At 38.3% G+C, this 23,026-nt stretch overlaps 1 protein-coding gene across 3 annotated transcripts in view; it reads left to right on the forward strand.

The window, feature by feature from the left end:
* The window catches only part of cdh4 (cadherin 4, type 1, R-cadherin (retinal)), a 341,227-nt gene that overhangs the window by 267,060 nt on the left and 51,141 nt on the right, over nucleotides 1-23,026 (forward strand). For all 3 annotated transcript variants that reach the window (XM_055221814.1, XM_033966767.2, XM_055221815.1), the window contains one exon: nucleotides 16,055-16,227. In XM_055221814.1, coding sequence (XP_055077789.1) covers nucleotides 16,055-16,227 — 173 coding nt within the window. The remainder of the gene's footprint in view (nucleotides 1-16,054; nucleotides 16,228-23,026) is intronic.

Consider the following 23,026-nt stretch of genomic DNA (forward strand, 5'->3'; position numbering starts at 1 on the left):
TACACTATGACAGCTTTGTGCATAAATTATAGTCCTATATTATATCCTTTTCTTTTCTTTTAAAATATTCTGGCGAGTCTTTCGGGGCCTGCTTATTCTGCAGAGTATTAATAAGAATAAATTAGTCATTAGTGACACGCTGCACTGAAATGAAGAAAAGGATCGAGACCTCTTGTAAATTTCTTCTGCTGGATGTTGTGGTGTGTGCGGTGCAAAACGTGGTTAAAAAAAAAACAAAAAAAACTTGCGGTTGCCACGGAAACCTGATAATGAGATGAATTTGTGATTTTTGGATCTGATGAAGGGAAAGTTTTCAGTTTGCTGGCCCACAACAACTCAAATGTCAAACGCCGCGCTGGAGCTGGAAGGGGCTGTGGCTGTGGCAGCGGCGCAGCTATTATGGTATGAGTCACTTAGCTTTGCAAAACTTATTAATACAATAAATAGTGTCAGAGGAATGTCAGATGATAAAAGTGCTCTGCAGCATGAAAAAAAAACATGGATTTACACAGTGTTCACAGTGTTTTTTAGAAATGTCCTCCGTGACGTCTGTGCTCGTAGTTACTTTTGTTTGTTGATTAAATGACACTAGCACGACTTGAACGTTTCAGAAATTGTTGTTATATTCAGAAATCGTAGTACAGTGGTCGTAGTACAGCGAAATCCGCAGAGTAGTCAGCTTTATATATGTTTTTGTCTGTAAAACCCCTCACCACACACTTTATACACTTTTCTCACACAGGCGTTAACATTTTCTCACATTTCTCTCTTGTTTAAACTCTCTCAAAGTTCAAACCGTTGTAGATTATATCCCGTTTCCTCGATGTTTCGCTTTGAATGTGTTGTTCACGTGTCATACAGCACTTCAGAGTCACACTGCAATCCAACATTTACGACACGGTGGAGACTGATGGACAATGGTCAACAGTCCATTAGCCAATCAGGACGCAAGACACAATGCATGCCCATACGATGTAAAAAAGCATGAAAAACTGCGCTAAAAAAATCCGCGAAACAGCAAGACCGCAAAAGGTGAACCGCGATATAGCGAGGGACAACTGTATTTTGTTTTTCAGGAATGTTCTCCATGACGTCTGTGCTCATTGTTACTTTTATTTGTTGATTAAATGACGCTAACACAACTTAAACATTCATTTCAGTCAGAAATTATTGTATTACTCAGAAATCGTACATTCATTTTTGGACCACTGCTTTACGCTTTCACTTCAGCACCTCAGTCATATACGTCGTCCACTCCAAACCATTTTTCATCTTGACAAAATCAGGTCTCGCGGAGATTTAAGTGTTCAAAATATCATATGAGATCTCCACGTTCCACCATCTTGTTCTGGCCACGTCGTTATCTGATTCCACCGAGCACGGAAACACACACACTCACACACAACAGCGGAGACGAGGGCTGAATGTGCAATGTCTCAACTCCTTCTAACAATCAAACCCTGAGGACTTGTGTTTGTCTTCACATATTGTTCCAACTGCAAACTTAAACCTCAAGGGGATTTGTAAACAATATAGAAAAAGGCTTGAATTTTGCGCGGCGAGATGCTAGCCATGTTCCTCAGTGAAGCGTGAGCGTATGTACCAAAAGATCTAATTAGCGAGGGCGAACAGACAAAGAGAAAAAACTGTGATTTTTTTCCCCCCCTTTTTTTTTTACAATTTCTTTTAGCTGACTGCACTCTAAAAACACAAAACCGATACCAATTAACAGGCGGCGTATTAGATCATGTTGAGTCTAATTGCGGCAGTGCTTCATTATTTCTGCCAGGTAACATTTGCAACCAACACAATGCAGAAATGGAACTCTTTTTGTTGTTCTGTGTCATTATATGAATAGATGGATTTTAATTAGCAAAACATGGCAGCAAACGGTGCCAGGCTAATTGCTTGTTTAGCGCGAGGCAATGACAATAACTGCCAATCTATCTTCAGGTCAGGGCTCAAGAGTTGGTACTTTCGCGGTCAAGCTTGAATATATCCAAATTATAATCGCTTTAGCTTGTCAACGCGCCCGACAAAGTAGCGGGACTCGAGGTTGTTTTGTTGTCAGCGGGATTTGAAAATGGATGTGCTAATCCGGGAGCGATTTCAACCAGATTCTAATAAAAGTAGCTTCCTCTGAGTGAATTAAATAATGATGGTGCTTGGATGCGTTGAACGTGAGCGTGCGCGGTTCGGTTACAGACGCAAAGCTGACAAATGGCAACGATGAAGCTGGAGATGAGAATCCACGAGTCCTTAAAATAACCATGGGGAAAAAAAAACGCAAAGGCCTAGGATTCGCAGCAGGAGTCGACGTGATATCAACGACTGAACTCTGGGGAAAGGATTCTGCAGCTCGGACGACGGGCTAGAACAGAGATGTCAAACTCATTTTCACTGAGGGCCACATCAGCAAAATGGCCGCCATCAAGGGCCAGATGTGACTGTGTGGCAGGATAAATGTCACTAAATCTAAACAAATGTCATGTAAAATAAATGCAACTACTTTTAAACATGTTAAATAACTGTTTCTGTATTTATTACTTATTCAAGTTGCAAATATGACGTCTCAGTGTAACTGTGTATTTCCTGATAAACTGACATTTTTAAAAGTGTATATCTGGTCAGAGCACACCTTCAGCACTGCTTCAAAAACAGCCTTTTTTAGCCTTTTAATTATTGGACTATTTGTTGTTTTTCTTGAAGGCTAACTTTTGCATACTTAGCTCCTTGTTTGGTGTCAAAATGTCGACGTAGATTGTACCGACCCCGCCTCATAACACAAAAAAACATACAGATTTTCTCCTTAAAGCACAAACTTGTATTCACCTTTAGCGTCTTTCTTGAAACTGCCTTCCATGCTGACAATTTTCCTCTTCCTGAACAATTTGGGATGATTATTTGTAAATATTTCTCAGTGTCACTTGTTGGGAAAATCTCATTAATTTATTGTCAATACACACATTAAAGCAGTATAGACTTATTTTAAAATGACAGTCAAGCCTTAATTTACCTTCTCGCGGGCCACATAAAATGACGTGGCGGGCCGCATTTGGCCCCCGGGCCTTGAGTTTGACATATGTGGGCTAGAATGTCTTTAGCAGTTTTTTCTGAACATATTTGGCTTTGTTACCTTCTGCAGTGTTTTCTAAAATTACAGCACAGCAACTATTCAACAAAAACAGACAAGATTGAATCCATTAGTTTGCGATTCATATACACCTCACTCAGCGATACCCCAAATGAAAAACTCACAAAAACCCAATGTCTTTCCAGGATGAGATTTCTTACCCATTTCACAGGTGCACATTTAAGTTTTACTGTCTGAAAAATGTGAAAAACAAAACTAAACATATTATTTCAAATGGTTTGCAGCCGTCCAAACTTTTTCCTCACTTCCCTAAGGCCCTAATTATTCACTGTGATGGTTTTATAAGCGCGTTTCGCAACTTTCACAGGCCTCTAAAAAAACTAGGATGCAACTCGAAAAAATGCTTTAGAATTAGTAGCAAAAGGCAAAGTTTGAATCTGTCAGCTGGATAAATACGGGTGAGTCACTGTTAATTAATTAAACAGGAGAGAAATGTGAGAAAATGTTAATGCCTGTGTGAGAAAAGTGTATAAAGTGTGTGGTGAGGGGTTGTCATCTTGGAATATGCCCAAAAATCCATTGATGGAATAACCTGGTCATTCAGTATATTCAGGTGTCAACTGTTATTTTTCTATCTATATTTATCTGTATATTTTTGTTTTACTCAAATTATGAATGTGCTAAAAATAAACCCTAAGCCTTTTCAGCAGGTCTCCGGCAATAATAGAAAAAAATACTTACTCGAGTAGAAAGTACAGATACTTGAATACCACTTTTACTTGGAATTTCCGCTCTTTAAATCAACCAGATTTCTTAGTAGTCATAAGAAGAAGTAATAGCAGTTGTAATAGTAATAGTATTGGATTTACGGGCTTTCAAAATCTTAGACGTCACACCATCGTCGCTGTGACCCAAGTCATTTTTGTGAAGTTTTGCTTAGATTTTATTTGCACATACAAGTAAAAAACAATTGGACAAATGCCATTTAATAACTCTTAAAAATAAAGCTGATGCATCTCGGATTTCGCCTGTTGCGGGTTAGTTTTAGAACGTAACCCTGGCGATAAACGTGGGACCTTTGCCATTTTTATTTATTTATTTTTTCAACATATCAGGCAGTGCAAATTTATATTATCTACATGGAAAAACACACATCCGTCCACCTCGTTCCAGCCGCCGCGCTAACAGAACGTGACTCTCCTGATCTGCGTCGCCTCCTGACAGTCGGCGCTCGTCCCTGCACTGATCAGACTCGTCAGTATATCACAGGTTTCAGATCCACGTATCAAAGAGGCTGTGAAGTCGTACAGCGCAGGACGGTGTAACGCTGTGAACGGCATCAAACGCGCCTACGGGGAGACTTCTTATCACGCATCAAACCTTTCCCCACCAGCTTCACCGGCTTATGTCATTGTTGTCAAGGAGAAAAACAGAGTAGAAATACAGACTATCACCGCCTAATGGAGACTTTTATGACGCTGTGAACTTCAGGGTCGAGCTGTAATAAGACGTTAAAGCCGCTAGGTAACTTTTCACGCTGTTGGTTTGTCAGAAATGTCCCACAATATGCCTTTTACTGTATCTCTTTTGTATTTTATGGCTAAAAAATACCTTGAAACTCTTCTTACTGTGAGCAGGGCCACCTCTCCACAGATCTAACATGTGATCTGGCCCGGTGGAGTTACTTAAAGTCCTACTGTGGGATATTTGAGGTCAAGCAGTAACATGTAGTAACCATGGTGACGAGCGAGTGCCAGATTCTCCGGCAGAAAGTTACATAATGCATGTTTAATAATGGGTTAAATCTGATCTGAGTGATTGAAACATCTAGAGCTCATGTGTCAAATTCAAGGCCCGTGGGCAAAATGTGGCCCGCCAGGTCATGTTACGTGGCCCGCGACAAAGTAAATTAAAAGATATGACTGTCTTAAAATATCAGTTTATTGGGAAATACACAGTTACACAGACATTTTTTCATATCTATGCAAATCCATATGCAATATTTGTAACTTGAATAAATAATAAATATAGAAAAAGTAGTTGCATTTATTTTTACATTACATTTGGTCACATTTATGTTATAGTTAAATCTGGCCCTTTGAGAGTGGCCATTTTGATGATGTGGCCCTCTGTGAAAATGAGTTTGACACACCTGATCTATAGTCTCAAACTTGCGGCCCGGGGATCAATTGCGGCCCGCGAGACGATATTTTGTGGCCCGCGGCGCAATGTGAAAGTTTAATGTTGTGTGTAGAAGCTTCCTCCAAATCTGTAAACCCCAAACGCACATGTCACTCGCGCTGTGGTCGGCCATTTGTACTCCCGTCACAAAAGATTCAACAAATAACAACGTATATCCATAAAATCCACAAGAATTGGCGTATGTCCTCTTGTATGCTGACAACAGCGATGACGTTTGAGAAGATTTTAACAAAGCCTCACCCAAACTCTACCTCCTGTGGCCCTCAGATAATTTGAGTTTGAGGTCCCTGATGTAGACTCAACAATGGATCAAAACATATTTAAGAAGGACACAGGAGAACAAAAGTAAAGGTTCAAGAGCTGTTTATTATTTTTGTAATTTCCGGTTCTTTTTAAGTTTTTGAATCAGTTGAAAAAAAAACCCTTATCAAACCCCGTGTCCAGAAAAAAAACAAATTAACAAAGGAAAAAGATGATGGCGAACTGGCCAACGCTGAACTCGTGCAATTTAAAGAGTCCGGGACGAAACCAAAACGACCAGAAGTAAAACAATGAAAAATATACTTTAAAAAATAGGCAACAATTTTCAACTGACCATTAACGAACTTGAACAAACAAAAATATACAGGAAAAAATAGGAATAACTTGAATTAAAACTGGGAAAACATCGGAAATTAAGACACACATGTGGAAATAAAAAGTGCACGAACCTAAAAACCATGTAAGCAAAACTTTCATGAAGAATTACTTTTATTTTATCCTCCAAAACATTCAGCCATGACTCTGTTTCTCCGTCTTGATAAGGTTGAAGTTTAACAATATCCGTAAAGTTTTTAATTTCGTTTTTGCTTGTGTGGACGGATTGAAAGTTCGAGTAAAGATCACGGGAGCTGTGCAAGTCAAATAGAGCCATGAACTGCAGCCATTTTTGATTTAATACAGTAATTTAGACACATTTTGTACGAGAGAAACATCATTCTTCACTTTAAACTATTTCGCTTTGGCTTGATTCAAACGTGTAGCTCCTGTGGTCAGTATTTTTGCAGAAACGACTCATATCACGGCAGTATTTTCCACCGTTAGACGTTATTCTAAAAGGCCTGATTGGTGCATAAATAATAAAATGCAAAGGCGCGAAATTACTAAACTTCAAATGCGTAATCTGTCCTTTCTACTGCACAAACAATCCTCAACGCTTTGTTTGCTTTAGGAGATAAATGTACTGTCTTATAAACGTAGGAACATGGAGAAAAAGTTATTGTTCCTAAACATAATTACTCCTGCTCCTTTCTCACGATGTAAACACACGCTTTGTTAGTCTCCAATGCTTGTTACACACTGCTTTTGTTCAACTATTGTCTGTAGTTCAATGGGATTTCTTATGCGGCGTGCTACAAACAAGCCCTCTGGAATAAAACTTTAACCACACAATAAAGATAATAGACACAATAATTCACAAAGGGATGTACACAAAGCAGCAGACGGCACGGCCCGATCGTCGGCTGCGGTTCAGGATTATCTAAAAGATCTGCTCAGATTAAACGTAAACTGAAGTAGAGCCACGTGCCAGAGACGTCCATGAGTTTGAGGAAGTGAATGTGTCTCTGTTTCTCTCGCTGTCTCGTTCCATAGCAGGACTAGGTCAAAATGTTAGTGTGTAATTATGTAACGTCAATATATAATGATGTGTCAGCCCTTTATCGTGTAATGATTAGTGTTAGGACGACAATATCAATGTTCAGATACAAGTCCTGACGTATTGCAGTGAACTAAAGCATCTAGAACACTCCTGCTCGGGTCTAGAACCAGGAAGTACTTCACTAAACCAGGAATAAACAAGGATTAAAGCAGGACTAAACCAGGACTAAAACAGGACTGAAACAGGACTGAAACCAGGACTAAACCAGGACTAAACCGGGACTAAACCGGGACTAAACCAGAACTAAAACAGGACTGAAACAGGACTTAAACCAGGACTAAACCGGGACTAAACCAGGACTAAAACAGGACTAAAGCAGGACTAACCCAGGACTAAATCAGCACTAAACCAGGGCTAAACCAAGACTAAAACGGGACTAAACCAGAGCTAAACCAGGACTAAGCCAGGACTAAACTAGGACTAAACCGGGACTAAACCAGGACTAAAACAGGACGAAAGCAGGACTAACCCAGCGCTAAACCAGGGCTAAACCAGGACTAAACCAGGAATAAACCAGGAATAAACCAGGACTGAAACAGGACTAAACCAGAGCTAAACCAGTACTAAGTCAGGACTAAACCAGGAATAAACAAGGATTAAACCAGGACTAAAACGGGACTGAAACAGGACTGAAACCAATACTAAACCAGAGCTAAACCAGGACTAAGCCAGGACTAAACCGGGACTGAAACGGGACTGAAACAGGACTAAAGCAGGACTAACCCAGGACTAAATCAGGACTAAACCAGCACTAAACCAGGGCTAAACCAAGACTAAAACGGGACTAAACCAGAGCTGAACCAGGACTAAGCCAGGACTAAACTAGAACTAAAACGGGACTAAAACGGGACTGAAACAGGACTAAAGCAGGACTAAGCCAGGACTTCTGTTTTAATGTACGACAAAAAAATATGTCCATTTATATAAACAGTCTATGCACAAGACTATCACCTGCACAAGAGTTTATGCAAAAAAGTATAAGTATATTTTGCACATTTATAGTATTTTTAGAAAGTACTAGGAAACAATGTACACAGATTAAACTTGTGAATGACGAGTTCAATCTGTCCTTTTACATATAAACACCAAAGCAAAACAAATCTTCAGCTAAGTCACTCTCTAACTTCTCAGTACAGTATTTTCTGGAGTAGAAGTCGCTCTGGAGTAGAAGTCGCACCAGCCAAAAAATGCATAATAATGAAGAAAAAAACATATATAAATCGCATTTTTAGGGGGGGAAATATATTTAACAAAATCCAAGACCACATTTATATTTATTCAGCTACATGAAGCATAGACAGAACTGAACACGTGTCTGGTTTGTTCATCCAACTTAGTTTTTTCTGCGCATTCAAAAATACTCCGCTCAAATTTAGCCTGTTCAGTTGCATCATAGACAAAATTCCAGACTCTTACATAGTTTTAAGCCCATAAACCATCACCTGACACGTTCTGAGGTCAAATTATGTCTGAACACATCGCTCTATTAAAAGTAAAAGCATCACAAGACAGCATCTCGTATCGACGCGCATGTTGCTAAGAACTGAACACGTGTCTGGTTTGTTAACGTAAGATTTTAACAGTTAATCAGATAAATAAAGCAGAAAAAACACGCTCTGGAGGTAGACTAAGCGCTGCATCGTATATATATTTTAAAAATTTCACATATAAGTCGCACACCCGGACAAACTATGAAAAAAAAGCCACTTAAAATCTTGAAAATACAGTTCGTGTTTTAGGGCAGAATCAGAAAGGAGGATGTGGAGCATTTGTTTAAGTTATTCCTTCACCTTTTCAGATAAATTCACATCTTTAAAGTACATATGTAGCTTTATTTAACTATTACTTGAGTAGTATTTTTCTTATTTTAACACTTCCTTCTGTTCCACTCGTCTTTGTCCTGTTTTCACCTGCGTAAAGTGATGGATGTTGTGTTCATAACGACACACAGTAAACCTGACGTGCCCTTTAGATCCCAGTGAGGGGGCTGCCACTCCACAAAGCCTCATTACGGTATATTTCCCACAGAAACGATCCAAAAGAATAAAAACACCATGTCCCTGATAAAGCCTGACCCGGTTTGAACCTTCCAGACACCCAGACGTCCCCTTTTAACCTTTTTGTGACGCCCTCAGAGTTGAACAAATCCTGTGAAAGAAAAAAAAAACAGACAGCGTATCTCAAGAGAGTCTCACATTTTATAACTTTGAAGGAATTTACTTGAAAAATATGAAGAAAGATCCAGATTCAAATGATTTAATACCTCCAAGGGCAATTTGTTTGAGCAGTAAAAAGGCAACATTCATCAAGCAGAAGTTCTAAGCAAAAAGGAGCGTTGAGATTCATAAATACAACCCAGTAAAAGACGATAAATGCACTTTCTTTACACATAATTTAAATGTACAATGCGAATAACAGTAGTATTTATGCAAACGGAGTACACTGCTTTAAATACTTGTCCATCACAGTGATATTTTACACTCTGTGACAGCCTCAAGGCAACAACAAAAATACAGGATTTAAATGTGGCTTGATGAACTGAAGTAGTTGTCGAAATTATTCTTGCAAAAGTCAATCGCTCGAGTTTAGTTTTTGTCGTATTTGGAGGTAAAATCAGGCGGATAAATCAGGGAACAAAGCTAATTCTGATATTCTGGCTTATTATTCAGACACTTGCCCCCAATTTACAGTGAGGCAGCGCAGCATCACATTGTTTTATTCTTTTATTTATTTATTGTTTTATCATGAACGGATGAAAATACTACAGTGCACGGCAAAGCAGGTTTCTCCAGCTAAACTCAGACAAGACTCAGGTCATCATCTTTGGCCACAGAAATCTAGAGGTAATAATGGACTCAGACTTGAACTTTAACAGTCACATCAAATCAGTAACATCTACAGCTTTTTACCACCTAAAAACAGTGTGAAAATCAAATGTAAACTGTCAAAACCTGCTCCTGCTCGCTCACTCAGGTCTGCAGATCATTCACTGTTAGTGGTCCCAGAAATTAGGAGGAAACTTGGAGGGGACCGGGCCTTCTCTGTGGCTGGTCCCAAACTGTGGAACGTGTGGCCCCTGCACCTTAGACAGGCTGAGTCACTTTCTACTTTTAAATCAGCTCTTAAAACGCACTTTTTCTCTTCAGCTTTTCATTGATATGTTGACTTTTATAGTGTACAGTTTGTAGTTATTTATTTATATGTCTGTCATTTATCTGAAGTTGGATTGGATTGGAAAACCAGACTTAGAGAGACTTATCCTGCGTTTGTGTCCAGTAGGTTAGAAGATTGTAACGTCCTGCTCACTGGCCTCTCCAAACGAGCCTTAAGACAGAACAGAACATCCAGAACACTGCTGCTCGGGTCAGGACTAGAACCAGGAAGTACTTCACACATGTGTCCTGTGGCTCAGGTCTCTGGCTCCTGTGGCTCAGAGAATAGACGTTAAAGCAGCTCCATGTGAACAAGTCTGTCCATGGACCAGCACCAAAGAACATCTCCCACATGAGCCACATGAACCATCTCACATGAGGAGCACTGAACCAGGACGAAACCAGGACTAAACCAGGACTGAACCAGGACGAAACCAGGACTAAACCAGGACTGAACCAAGACTAAACCAGGACTAAACCAGGACTAAACCAGGAATAAAAAAGGACTAAAACTGGATGAAACTGGGACTAAAAAAGGACTAAACATGGGGAATCAGGATTTCAGTTTTCTGCAGCTAAAACCTGGAAGATTCTTCCTGAAGATGTGACACAGGCTTCGACTTTGACAATGTTTAAATCCAAACTCCAAATGGTTCTGTTTCATTGTGCATATGACTTATGGCATATGATGATTATTTATTTGTGATTTTTTTATTATTTGATTTGTTGTATTGTGATTTTGATGTATTTCTTATTCTGTAAAACACTTTGAATTACCTTGTACGTGTACAATTTGTGCTGTACAAATACACTTGCCTCGCTACTGCATCCAGACTTTACAAAGCCAAACAGAGATTTTACAAGAACAATTAAAGAAAAGAAAACGTGCATGGCAAACGTCCAAACTTAAGGAGCCTAATTAATGCAAGAACGGCTGCCAGGGCTTGTTATTTGCGATTTGTAACCTTAAAATGTAATTCAGTCAATCAAAATGAATATGTAAGTGACAAAACAGTTTAAATGTGAGAATATACAAGAGCTGGTGTTGTAGGTGATGCCTCTGGTGCAAATTGATGCTTTTAAACACACATGTGGCTGCAGATTTGCCTTTATTTACCAATATTTCTCTACCTCCAGGTGTAAATTCCATGTTACTTCCATAACCCAACGTGTTTTGTCACTGTGTTGATGAACAATAAAGAGATAAATGCTCAGATTGTTCCGTTAAAATGTACGGACTCTCATGTTTAAGCTCTTTTTTGCAGTAAATTTCACCATTTCAAGCTTTCCCCGCATTTTCCCGTGTGTACCGGTGCATCTATGATCTAATTGGAAATCATTTGTTGACTGTAGCAAGGTAACATTTGGATCTCCGACAGCTCCCACCCGTCAGCCACCATAGGAGCCTCTCCCTCTCCGCCGTCCCCGCCGCATTTTCAGCTCCAGCGGTTTTGGTGGAAAAGCAATTAGGATTTGGAATTAGTGATGAAATTAGAGGCGTATTAAAACGGCTTTGAGATTAACTCTTTCTCTCCTGCCTATTATCTAATCACGGATCCAGAATTACTCATAGCCATCTGCAATGTCACTGATTATTTCTTTGTAATTTGCGTTTTCTTGTTTCGTTTTATTGCCAGTGTTTGAGTGGTTTGAAATAGAAAAGGAGACGACTATTATCCCATTCGAGCTCTAAGGGTGGATGGAGCCAGCAAGACCTCATTACGCCAATAGAGACACCCGTGGCTGTGACAGTTCATGAGGAAGCGCTAAATCCTCCTGCTACTACACCTGAGGAATGGGCAATTGTGTTCTTATGTGGAAAGCAATGAGCATAAGTCATCCAGCGTCTCATGAAAATGATCTGTCTCCTATTGCGTGAGTGCTGACTTAGCAGACGCGCCACGGAACAGTCCCATTCGCGCTCGCTTTATGCCAACAGCCAGCAGTCGAATTTAGTCTAAAATACTTGTGTAATTATGTAACTTACTGAGAAACAAACAAACTTGTAAATAAAAGTAGTATTATTCCTGTTACTGTGACTATTAGTGCAGTGCTTGCTGTAAAGAGAATGTAATGCAGTTCTTTACATATTATATTATACTATATTGTTATGACATATATGTAAACAGTGGGGCAAAAAAGTACCGTAAATTTCAGACTATAAGCCGCTACTTTTTTCCCACGCTTTGAACCCTGCGGCTTATACAACAGTGCGGCTAATTTATAGGTTTTTACTGCCTAACGGCCACGGGGGGACGCTCTAACAGTAAATACAAAAGTGAGACATGGGGAAAGATTATGAACTGATGCTTGTGTTTCCTAAATTAAAACTAAAAAAAACCTTCTGTGTACCGTCTTTCTGTGTAAATATCACACGTTACAACACAAAAACCTGCGGCTTATATTCAGGTGCAGCTTATATATGTACAAAATTGATTTTCTTTTCAAATTTAGCTGGTGCGGCTTATATTCAGGTGCGCTCTATAGTCCGAAATTTACGGTATTTAATCAGCCACCAATTGTGCAAGTTCTTCCGCTTAAAAAGATGAAACGGCCTGTAATTTTCATCAACACTTCAACTATGAGAGACAAAAAGAAAAAAAAAAACATCCAGAAAATCAACATGGTCTGATTTTTAAAGGATTTATGTGTAAATTATGGTGGAAAATAAGTATCTGGTCAATAACAAACGTTCATCTCAATACTTTTTGTTGGTTTTCACACTCTGTTGCTCGTAGTTTGGTCCATTCCTCCTGCAGATCTCCTCTAGATGTTGATGTTTTGGGGCTCCAAGCTGCTGACCTACTGCACAGTCAGCCTTCGGAGTCTGGTGCAGGTTCACAGTTTTGTTTCTGGTGTTTTTTGACAGCTCTTTGGTCTTGGCCCTACAGGAGTTTGGAGTCTGACTGTTTGAGGTTGTGTCTTTTATACTGATAATGAGTTCAAACAGGTGCCATTAATACACTTAACAAGCCTCTTAAAGAAGAAGTTACAGGTCTGTGCTTGTTTGTAGCTGACCAAATACTTATTATACTGAGGAATTTATCCATTAATTAATAAAAAATCCTACAAATTCCTGGATTCTTACTGTCTCTCATTGTTGAAGCAAACCTATGATGAAAAGGCTTTTCTCATCTTTTTAATTGGGAAAACTTGCACAACTGGTGGCTGAATAAATACTTTTGTGTGTCAATATTGCACTAAATAACAAGCTTTTGGGTCAGAAAAATGAACCGTTTCCTTGTCTGACAAATCCAGAATGAGCTCTCTGTGTGTTTTTTGTACAGATTGATATCAGTCTATTCCGCACCTTCGCTTTTTCCTTTCTTTTTTTCCAATGCGGACGGATCATGCGTGTTCCCGATTGGCTAAACCACCTGTCAATCATTTGAAAACAGGGAGATTCACCGTTGACCAGACTCACATCTTCGTAAAGTATTGAAGCAGTGTGTGTTCTGGATCCCTGGCAGCCACGTTCCAGGCTAACAACCCCAATCAACGCATTACATCATCGCTACACTTTTATTCTTTTATATGTTACATAACTCTGTGACAGCCCGCTAATCGTACACGCTCTTTGTCCTTGTCGTCGCATGTGAGCGTCTGTCCCTGCTCTCCTGGCTGCTCCTCGTTTCAGAGAGTTTGGGGTTGTTCTGTGCGGGGAGCTGACATATTCACATGGCCACGGCAGCGCTCTGTAAATGGCTGCCTGATGGAGAGTGACATTTTCACACAGCCCTCGGAGACTGGGGGGGCGATCTCTCCTCTTTCCGATACAAAGTGCTCCTAATTGCCCACACGCATTAGTGAGCCCCGCTGACAAACTCTGCAGATCAATACTGCTGCCGACACTGGAGCAGGAGCACATTGTTCTTGTTCAGCGATATATAGGCCTGAAAAAGGTAATAAGAGACACCAGAGCGTTATTATGAAATCAGAGACTCAGTTTGGATAAATCTGCCATGTCCTGGTGCTTTGTTCTACTATAAACTGTAATCAGATGTAACGTACTCTTCTAACGTACATTCAGCTGTATATCTGCATTACACAGACTTTTATTTGTTTTGTCATATTCAGTGTTGGGCAAGAACCTTTAAAATAGTATTTAGTTTTAGTTCCCCCAAAGTAACTGAGCCACTGGGAGATGAAAGCAACTAATTATCAGATAAAATAACTATTAAATTACCAAAAAAGATCCTCAAAAATACACCACAGCTGCTTTTCAGGTAAAAACGAGCCATAATGAGCCTTATTTGTCCTGCAATTCTCCAAATGCAGCACAGAGCCAGTGTTATAGACGATTCTCCTCCACAGAGCTCAAAAAGCATCAACACAGAAAATACTGCACTCTTTACACAAAACCAGAAGTGAAGCACCAAACACACACTACATCAGCAGCATTTATGATCAGTATCATGAGGAGAGGGATGTGTCTGTAAACTCCAAACACACGTGTCACTCCTGCTCTACTCGTGTTTGTTTTCCCGTCACACACACTCCTCAAATAATGATGTAAATCCATAAACTCCACAAGAATCTGCTGTGATGAAAACAGAAAGTGTTCACTCTCCTTTCAGCACTAAACCAAAGAAACGTCAGGAAAGTCTGAACGTTTGTCTCGTGCTGCTTCTGATTGGTCCGTGTCACGGTCTGTCTTTTTGTAGCCACTCACTGTGTTTAATCCCTCGTCTCAAGCTTATTTACTTAAGAAAACTAATTAAAAAAAACACTTTTCAGCTTCTCTGAATGAGACGGGAGCTGAGTCTGATTTGTTACCTGCTTCACAGTAAAATATGAACCTCGTTACACTGAAATACAACAGCGTTACAGCGGAGGAATGAGTCATTATTTAGATTAATCATCACTGGTAAAAATAACACCAGTTTGTTAATAGGAAACTAGTACTGGAGTATAAATGATAAATGATATTGATGATGTTTGAAACGTAATTTTAAGGCTAATCCTTTTTCAAATATTCAACCTAAATGTTAACTAAATACAGTAAATATTTTGTTTTATTATCATCATTATTATTCCTTGTCATTATTTTATTGCAGTGAACCACAGTATTCGTCCTAAACCTCTTGATTCAAAGTGCACATCTGTATGTGGATCCATGCCCCTCGTGCTCGCTCTGAACCTTTGAGCTGTCTGCCTTAAAGGCCAGTGTTTATCTGTGATTTTAAGACAAATAGGAGAGCGCACAGGAGCATTAAGGGCATCCACGGTGCACTGAAGGCTGAAATAATGGCTGCTGGAAATGGCACAGGACAGCTCATTACCAAATGGACTCTGCCACTGGAAAAACTCTGAAATTCGTTTTTCCGAACGGCAGAAAAGATATGTGAAAAGTCTGAGGCCATCTCAGAATTTACAACTTTGAAAGTAAAGTTTGAAACTTTAAACCAAAGACGTGTCGCTGTAGAGTTTGACTGAAAGAAAAAGGTCATTGGCCAAACCATTGTTGAAACTAGTTTGAACTGTTTGAGTGAAGACCGTGAGTTTATTTTATGTGTTTATGTTTGAGGGTTTCACTTTGGTTCTGAACCTTTGGACTTTCTGGTTTGAGCCACGTGTCACATTGAGGACTGTGGTTTAAACAGCTGCTCTGTGCTCTATAAAGAGACGCCTGGATGTGTGCGAATACAATACATCGATTTTGTTCTCATAAATGGTCAAACTATTCACCGCTGTGAAAAAGCAGCGACGCCACCAGAGAGAGTCAGGTGTGAAAGAGAACGCTCTGGACTGGATGTTTTCAAGTCATTTACCATCATTTACTTGCCTACTTGCCTTTGCTTACCTACATTTACTTTACACAAAAAACGTGTCTAATAGTTCCAGCATCGCCTTGTGTATTTCCCGTTGAACTGTCCAGTCGCTGACCTCCTCTGTCTCCGTCCACAGGCTCGTCCGTGATGCAGGTGACGGCCACTGACGCCGACGACTCCACCACGGCCAACGGGATGGTCCGCTACCGCATCCTGTCCCAGAGCCCCCACAGCCCCATCCCGAACATGTTCACCATCAACAGTGAGACGGGAGACATTGTCACAGTCGCAGCCGGCCTGGACAGAGAGGTCAGTCTGTGACACACACACACACACACGATTATTTATAAAAGAAGAAAAAGAAAAAACTTTGAATTTTATTTTCTTAACCATTAGTATGAAAAGATTACTGCTATTTACCAAAAGTACAGTTCAGTTTATTTATTTTCTGCATTATATAAGGCACATACACACATATAAATACACACACACACATTACATACACACATGAACGTTTACACACTCAGGCTTCACACATGCTACACACACTTTTTATTTTACTTACTTATTTATTGCCTTTCTTTCTTTTGCTATTTGAGTTTGACACTAGAGATGGGACAATATTATAATCTAGACTCACGATTATCACAATATTATCTAGATATTTTCATGATAATTATTAAACCAAGGCAGTTTAATGTGGTCATATTTGGACACCAGGACCTTGTGGAGAAAAAAATCTTGAAAAAAATTGTATTGTGGCTGAGAAAACCCAAAATGCACCAGGTCCCAGGAGGTTATATGTGCACTGTGTAATCAGCTGTGCAAAATGCTGTTCAGCTCATGCTAACCTAGCGATAGCAAAGTCGACACAAACACGTACCATTTTTCATACAAATCCAAACTAACACAAACTACATTCAATAGTTTATTTCTCATGGTTTGTTATTTACGATGGATATTTTCGGCTCAAATTTGTCAAATGATGCAGGATGTTTGTGTGGTAAATGTGCGTGGAAGTCGCTCGTGTAAGTCGCTCGTGTTTGTCCTCAGAGCCGTATCCTTTTGTCTTCAGACTCTGCAGATCGGTGGCTCATCTTGTTGGTCTTTTTTTTTCAAATCCATAATAATTCCACACATCAGACTTCACCTTCTTGAGTCGAGGATATAAATGTGTGGCATCATCCGGATCCACACCCACGAGCCACGACAGCGACGAAGGTGAAGAACCATCACCGATTCAGAACAGACACAGACGCAAACAAGTGTCACTGCTACGACAGAGCGCCCCCTTGTGGACAAACACCAGAACTAACATCTAAACATCGTACTGAAACCAGAAACATGAGTCAGTCTGGTGACGTAAAGGCGATTATAATCAGTGCGAAGATCATGATTATTAAAAAATGCCACGAACGATTAACTGCGGACCTTTTTTATCGAGATTAATGATATTATCGTGTATCGTCCCATCACTATTTGACACACTATTTTATGAAAGAAGATAATTTTGAGAAGAGAAAGTACAAACAAACGAAGAGAAACACTTACGCACATGAAATAATAAGAAAGAAAAAATAAAAATAAATGAAATAAGATTAGAAAATAAAGTAAATAAACTAAAACAGAGCAGCTGATGATGATTTTACCAACTGATGTGAATGTGTTTCTAATCCAGACACTGATTGGCAAAGAAAACGTAGAAAAAAACACAAAAATACACCAGACCATCACTAATTTTTCCATCTTCGCTCGACTGTGATTAGTTTCTATTACTGACTTGACTTATTCCAGTTCATTTACAGTGTTTTCCCGTCACACTTGATCATTTTGATCTTGACATGCTTTCATATTCACCCTAATACCACAAAATAAAACATAATTAACAAACAGGATATTTTTGTTGTGAGTTATAACTAGACTTCTTTTTTTTTTTTTTTGGGGCTTTTTTTTTTTTTTTTTTTTTGCTTTCACAGTCAATTTGTTCCAACAGTTTCCTCAAGAGCCAGCAAATTAATTAGTCCACAAATAAGCCTCTGTCTAATCGAGTAAAGCCTGACAATCCACGCTCAATAACAAGTGTTTATTATTTGAACGACAGCAGACGTGGAGCGTAATGTGAACGTGAAAACTGTGAGGATACAGTATGACGTCGGCTTTATCCAAACTACCTCCTGAACTCGTTTTTTTCTCAGAGTGTGTAGTTTCATCGCAGCGTATAACAGTCTGTGTGGATTTAAAACCACTTCACCATCTGCGCATTTTACTATTTATTTGTTTTATGGAAGGACAGTTTGAGATTTTAGATACTATCCCTCACTTATTTTCAGAGCTGGAGTTGTGTTTTGTTTCCTTCACACATGTTTGAGTTAAACTTTATTATCAGTGTAGATGAAAACTAATCCATTTGTGAAGCCCGGTGAGTTTTAAAATACAAAAAAGGTTCATTTTTACAGCAGATACAGACGGGACAGTCGTCTTCCAGTGTCCCGAGTCTCTCCTAAAGTATCTCTCCTCCTGGTTCTTCGTCTCCTTCCCCCTCGAGTGTCTCAGCTCTGAGTATTTACACCAGAATGACAAAGCTACAAACATTTAAAAACAGTGACTTTTGTTTCACACCGAGACATAATGAACTTTTACAGCTCAGGACAGATGAGACACAGTGGAGGATGGGACAGAGTCTTCACACGTGTCCATGTCTGATCTGTGTCTCTGCAGTTACACAACGAGGACATTTACATTTACACTTTCTCTTTTTTGATTATTAATCAGACAAAACAGAACATGCAGAGGAATGTTAACTGTGCATCCACAAAGTGTTGTCAGTTGTTTGTGTTGTTAGTTGTTAGTTCTTAGTGTTGTTAGTGTTTTTAGTTGTTAGTTGTTGATTGTTAGTTGTTAGTGTTGTTTGTGTCGTTAGTGTTTTTAGTTGTTAGTTGTTAATTGTTAGTTCTTAGTGTTGTTAGTTGTTAGTGTTGTTAGTGTTGTTAATTGTTAGTTCTTGGTGTTTTTAATGTTGTTAGTTGTTAGTTCTTAGTGTAAGTTGTTAGTTCTTAGTGTTTTTAATGTTGTTAGTTGTTATTTATTAGTGTTGTTAGTTCTTAGTGTTGTTAGTTGTTAATTGTTAGTTGTTAGTGTTGTTCGTGTCGTTAGTGTTTTTAGTTGTTAGTTGTTAATTGTTAGTTCTTAGTGCTGTTAGTTCTTAGTGTTTTTAATGTTGTTAGTTGTTATTTGTTAGTGTTGTTAATTCTTAGTGTTGTTAGTGTTGTTAGTTGTTAATGTTGCTCGTGTCGTTAGTGTTTTTAGTTGTTAATTGTTAGTTCTTAGTTCTTAGTGTTTTTAATGTTGTTAGTTGTTATTTATTAGTGTTGTTAGTTGTTAGTTCTTAGTGTTGTTAATTGTTTGTGTTGTTAGTTGTTTGTGTTGTTAGTGTTGTTAGTTCTTAGTGTTGTTAGTGTTGTTAGTTGTTTGTGTTGTTAGTTGTTTGTGTTGTTAGTTCTTAGTGTTGTTAGTTGTTTGTGTTGTTAGTGTTGTTAGTTGTTAGTTCTTAGTGTTGTTAGTGTTGTTAGTTGTTTGTGTTGTTAGTGTTGTTACTTGTTTGTGTTGTTAGTTCTTAGTTCTTAGTGTTGTTAGTTGTTAGTTCTTAGTGTTGTTAGTGTTAGTTGTTTGTGCTGTTAGTGTTGTTAGTTGTTAGTTCTTAGTGTTGTTAGTTGTTAGTTCTTAGTGTTGTTATTGTTGTTAGTTGTTTGTGTTGTTAGTTCTTAGTGTTGTAAGTTGTTTGTGTTGCTAGTGTTGTTAGTTGTTAGTTCTTAGTGTTGTTAGTGTTGTTAGTTGTTTGTGTTGTTAGTGTTGTTAGTTCTTAGTGTTGTTAGTGTTGTTAGTTGTTAGTGTTGTTAGTTGTTAGTTCTTAGTGTTGTTAGTGTTGTTAGTTGTTTGTGTTGTTAGTGTTGTTAGTTCTTAGTTCTTAGTGTTGTTAGTGTTGTTAGTTGTTAGTGTTGTTAGTTGTTAGTTCTTAGTGTTGTTAGTGTTGTTAGTTGTTTGTGTTGTTAGTGTTGTTAGTTGTTAGTTCTTAGTGTTGTTAGTGTTAGTTGTTTGTGTTGTTAGTGTTGTTAGTTCTTAGTGTTGTTAGTTGTTAGTTCTTAGTGTTGTTATTGTTGTTAGTTGTTTGTGTTGTTAGTGTTGTTAGTTCTTAGTGTTGTTAGTTGTTTGTGTTGTTAGTGTTGTTAGTTCTTAGTGTTGTTAGTTGTTTGTGTTGTTAGTGTTGTTAGTTCTTAGTGTTGTAAGTTGTTTGTGTTGCTAGTGTTGTTAGTTGTTAGTTCTTAGTGTTGTTAGTGTTGTTAGTTGTTTGTGTTGTTAGTGTTGTTACTTGTTTGTGTTGTTAGTTCTTAGTTCTTAGTGTTGTTAGTTGTTAGTTCTTAGTGTTGTTAGTGTTAGTTGTTTGTGTTGTTAGTGTTGTTAGTTGTTAGTTCTTAGTGTTGTTAGTTGTTAGTTCTTAGTGTTGTTATTGTTGTTAGTTGTTTGTGTTGTTAGTTCTTAGTGTTGTAAGTTGTTTGTGTTGCTAGTGTTGTTAGTTGTTAGTTCTTAGTGTTGTTAGTGTTGTTAGTTGTTTGTGTTGTTAGTGTTGTTAGTTCTTAGTGTTGTTAGTGTTGTTAGTTGTTAGTGTTGTTAGTTGTTAGTTCTTAGTGTTGTTAGTGTTGTTAGTTGTTTGTGTTGTTAGTGTTGTTAGTTCTTAGTTCTTAGTGTTGTTAGTGTTGTTAGTTGTTAGTGTTGTTAGTTGTTAGTTCTTAGTGTTGTTAGTGTTGTTAGTTGTTTGTGTTGTTAGTGTTGTTAGTTGTTAGTTCTTAGTGTTGTTAGTGTTAGTTGTTTGTGTTGTTAGTGTTGTTAGTTCTTAGTGTTGTTAGTTGTTAGTTCTTAGTGTTGTTATTGTTGTTAGTTGTTTGTGTTGTTAGTGTTGTTAGTTCTTAGTGTTGTTAGTTGTTTGTGTTGTTAGTGTTGTTAGTTCTTAGTGTTGTTAGTTGTTTGTGTTGTTAGTGTTGTTAGTTCTTAGTGTTGTAAGTTGTTTGTGTTGCTAGTGTTGTTAGTTGTTAGTTCTTAGTGTTGTTAGTGTTGTTAGTTGTTTGCGTTCTTAGTGTTGTTAGTTGTTAGTGTTGTTAGTGTTGTTAGTTCTTAGTTCTTAGTGTTGTTAGTGTTGTTAGTTGTAAGTTCTTAGTGTTGTTAGTGTTGTTAGTTGTTTGTGTTGTTAGTGTTGTTAGTTCTTAGTTCTTAGTGTTGTTAGTGTTGTTAGTTGTTAGTTGTTAGTGTTGTTAGTTGTGTTGTTAATGTTTGTTAGTGTGTGATTATTCCATACAAACATGTAAAGAAAAAGATGTAAAATTATGCATCATGTGCGTCTCCTGAAACAAAAAGTCATTAACAAACCCGCAGGTGCTTCTTCTTTAAGGACGATCGCGTCAGTCGAGTCAGTTTATATTTATATTTGTCATCACTTCTGACTTTGTTTAGTCAGTTTTCATTTTGTTTTTAAAAGAGCTTCATTAACATTTTGGGAATTCGTGGAAGAATTTGGTTTCTTCTTTCCAGCTGGATTTTTCTGAGGACGTCATTAAACTCCCTGCACTGATGAGGCAAAAACACAAAACTATATGTGTATGTATTTGTATTTGTGTTTGTATTTGTGTACATATGTAGTGGATCAGATGAAACTGCAGCCTGTCATTTTCTTGTTGACATCGTTTACAGCGGTTCAATTGTTAAACACATATTTTCTGACGACGCACAATTTACACCACACAGTTTAACGGATCAGGTCCAACGACACAAACACACAGTTGATACAGTCGACTTGTCACGTCACACTCTGCACTTCAGCACAATTTTCTGAAGTGAATCACCTTTTTTCAGTTTTTTTTTTACATGTATTAGAGAAGTGAAATAATTCAAAGTCAAAGTGTTGCTAATGTGATACATTTCGTAGTGTCGTAGTGTCGTCATGACGCACATTTACATTTGTCTTAATGCACTTTGCACGTACATAATATCTCCGTCTTAGACCTGACGGAGGAGCAGACGGAGCTAAGTATGAAAAAGTCAGCCTTCAAGAAAAACAACAAATTGTCCAATAATTAAAAGGCTTAAAAAGGCTGTTTTCTGACCAGATGCACACTTTTAAAAATGTCAGTTTATCAGGAAATACACAGTTACACGGAGTTACACAGACATGTCACATTTGCAACTTGAATAAGTAATAAATACAGAAACAGTTATTTAACATGTTTAAAAGTAGTTGCACTTATTTTACATGACATTTGTTTAGATTGTTTAGCCATTTTACTGATGTGGCCCTCGGTGAAAATGAGTTTGACACCCCTGCACTAAGCTAATGTTTCATATTTTCCCCCTTTTTCATTTTTGGTTTTAATAGAACTAGAATTTTAATTATTCCATGTGACAAAAGTCACTTAAGTGTATATACTGTTTTATTTACTGTTATTTAAACTGTAAACAAACACGTGCGTTAGCTTTAGCGCAGTTAGCTCCTCACTTCAGACTTGGATGAGCCGTCAAACGTCTTCAATCCTACGTTTTGTCCAGTGACAGATTTGAAAACAAAAAGCTTCGTAATGAAAATGACTGAAACAGAGTAACTGCGTCATTAAATGTTTAGTTTTTGGAGAATTGGGATATTTACGAAGCTAAACTCGGATCATTCTGTGTTTTTGGAGCGTCTTTTTGTTGTGCGTCATTTAGTTTTCATATTATATATCAACTTTATCGTATTATTGTATTTTTAATTAGTTTGTAGTACTTATAACAATATTCTAGCAACGTTTTCTGTTTTTTTTTTACTGTTATTTTGAAATAAGTCCACTCTGGTCTAAGTGCTAAATATGTTTCCTCTCCCACCTCTGTTTACTGTGATGTTTGTGTGTGCGTGTTGTGGGTTGTGCTGTTTGTGTGTGCGTGTTGTGCTGTTTGTGTGTGCGTGTTGTGGGTTGTGCTGTTTGTGTGTGCGTGTTGTGGGTTGTGCTGTTTGTGTGTGCGTGTTGTGGGTTGTGCTGTTTGTGTGTGCGTGTTGTGGGTTGTGCTGTTTGTGTGTGCGTGCTGTGGG

The sequence above is a fragment of the Periophthalmus magnuspinnatus genome, chromosome 5 (assembly GCF_009829125.3).
Source record: "Periophthalmus magnuspinnatus isolate fPerMag1 chromosome 5, fPerMag1.2.pri, whole genome shotgun sequence".
Classification (NCBI taxonomy): Eukaryota; Metazoa; Chordata; class Actinopteri; order Gobiiformes; family Gobiidae; genus Periophthalmus; species Periophthalmus magnuspinnatus.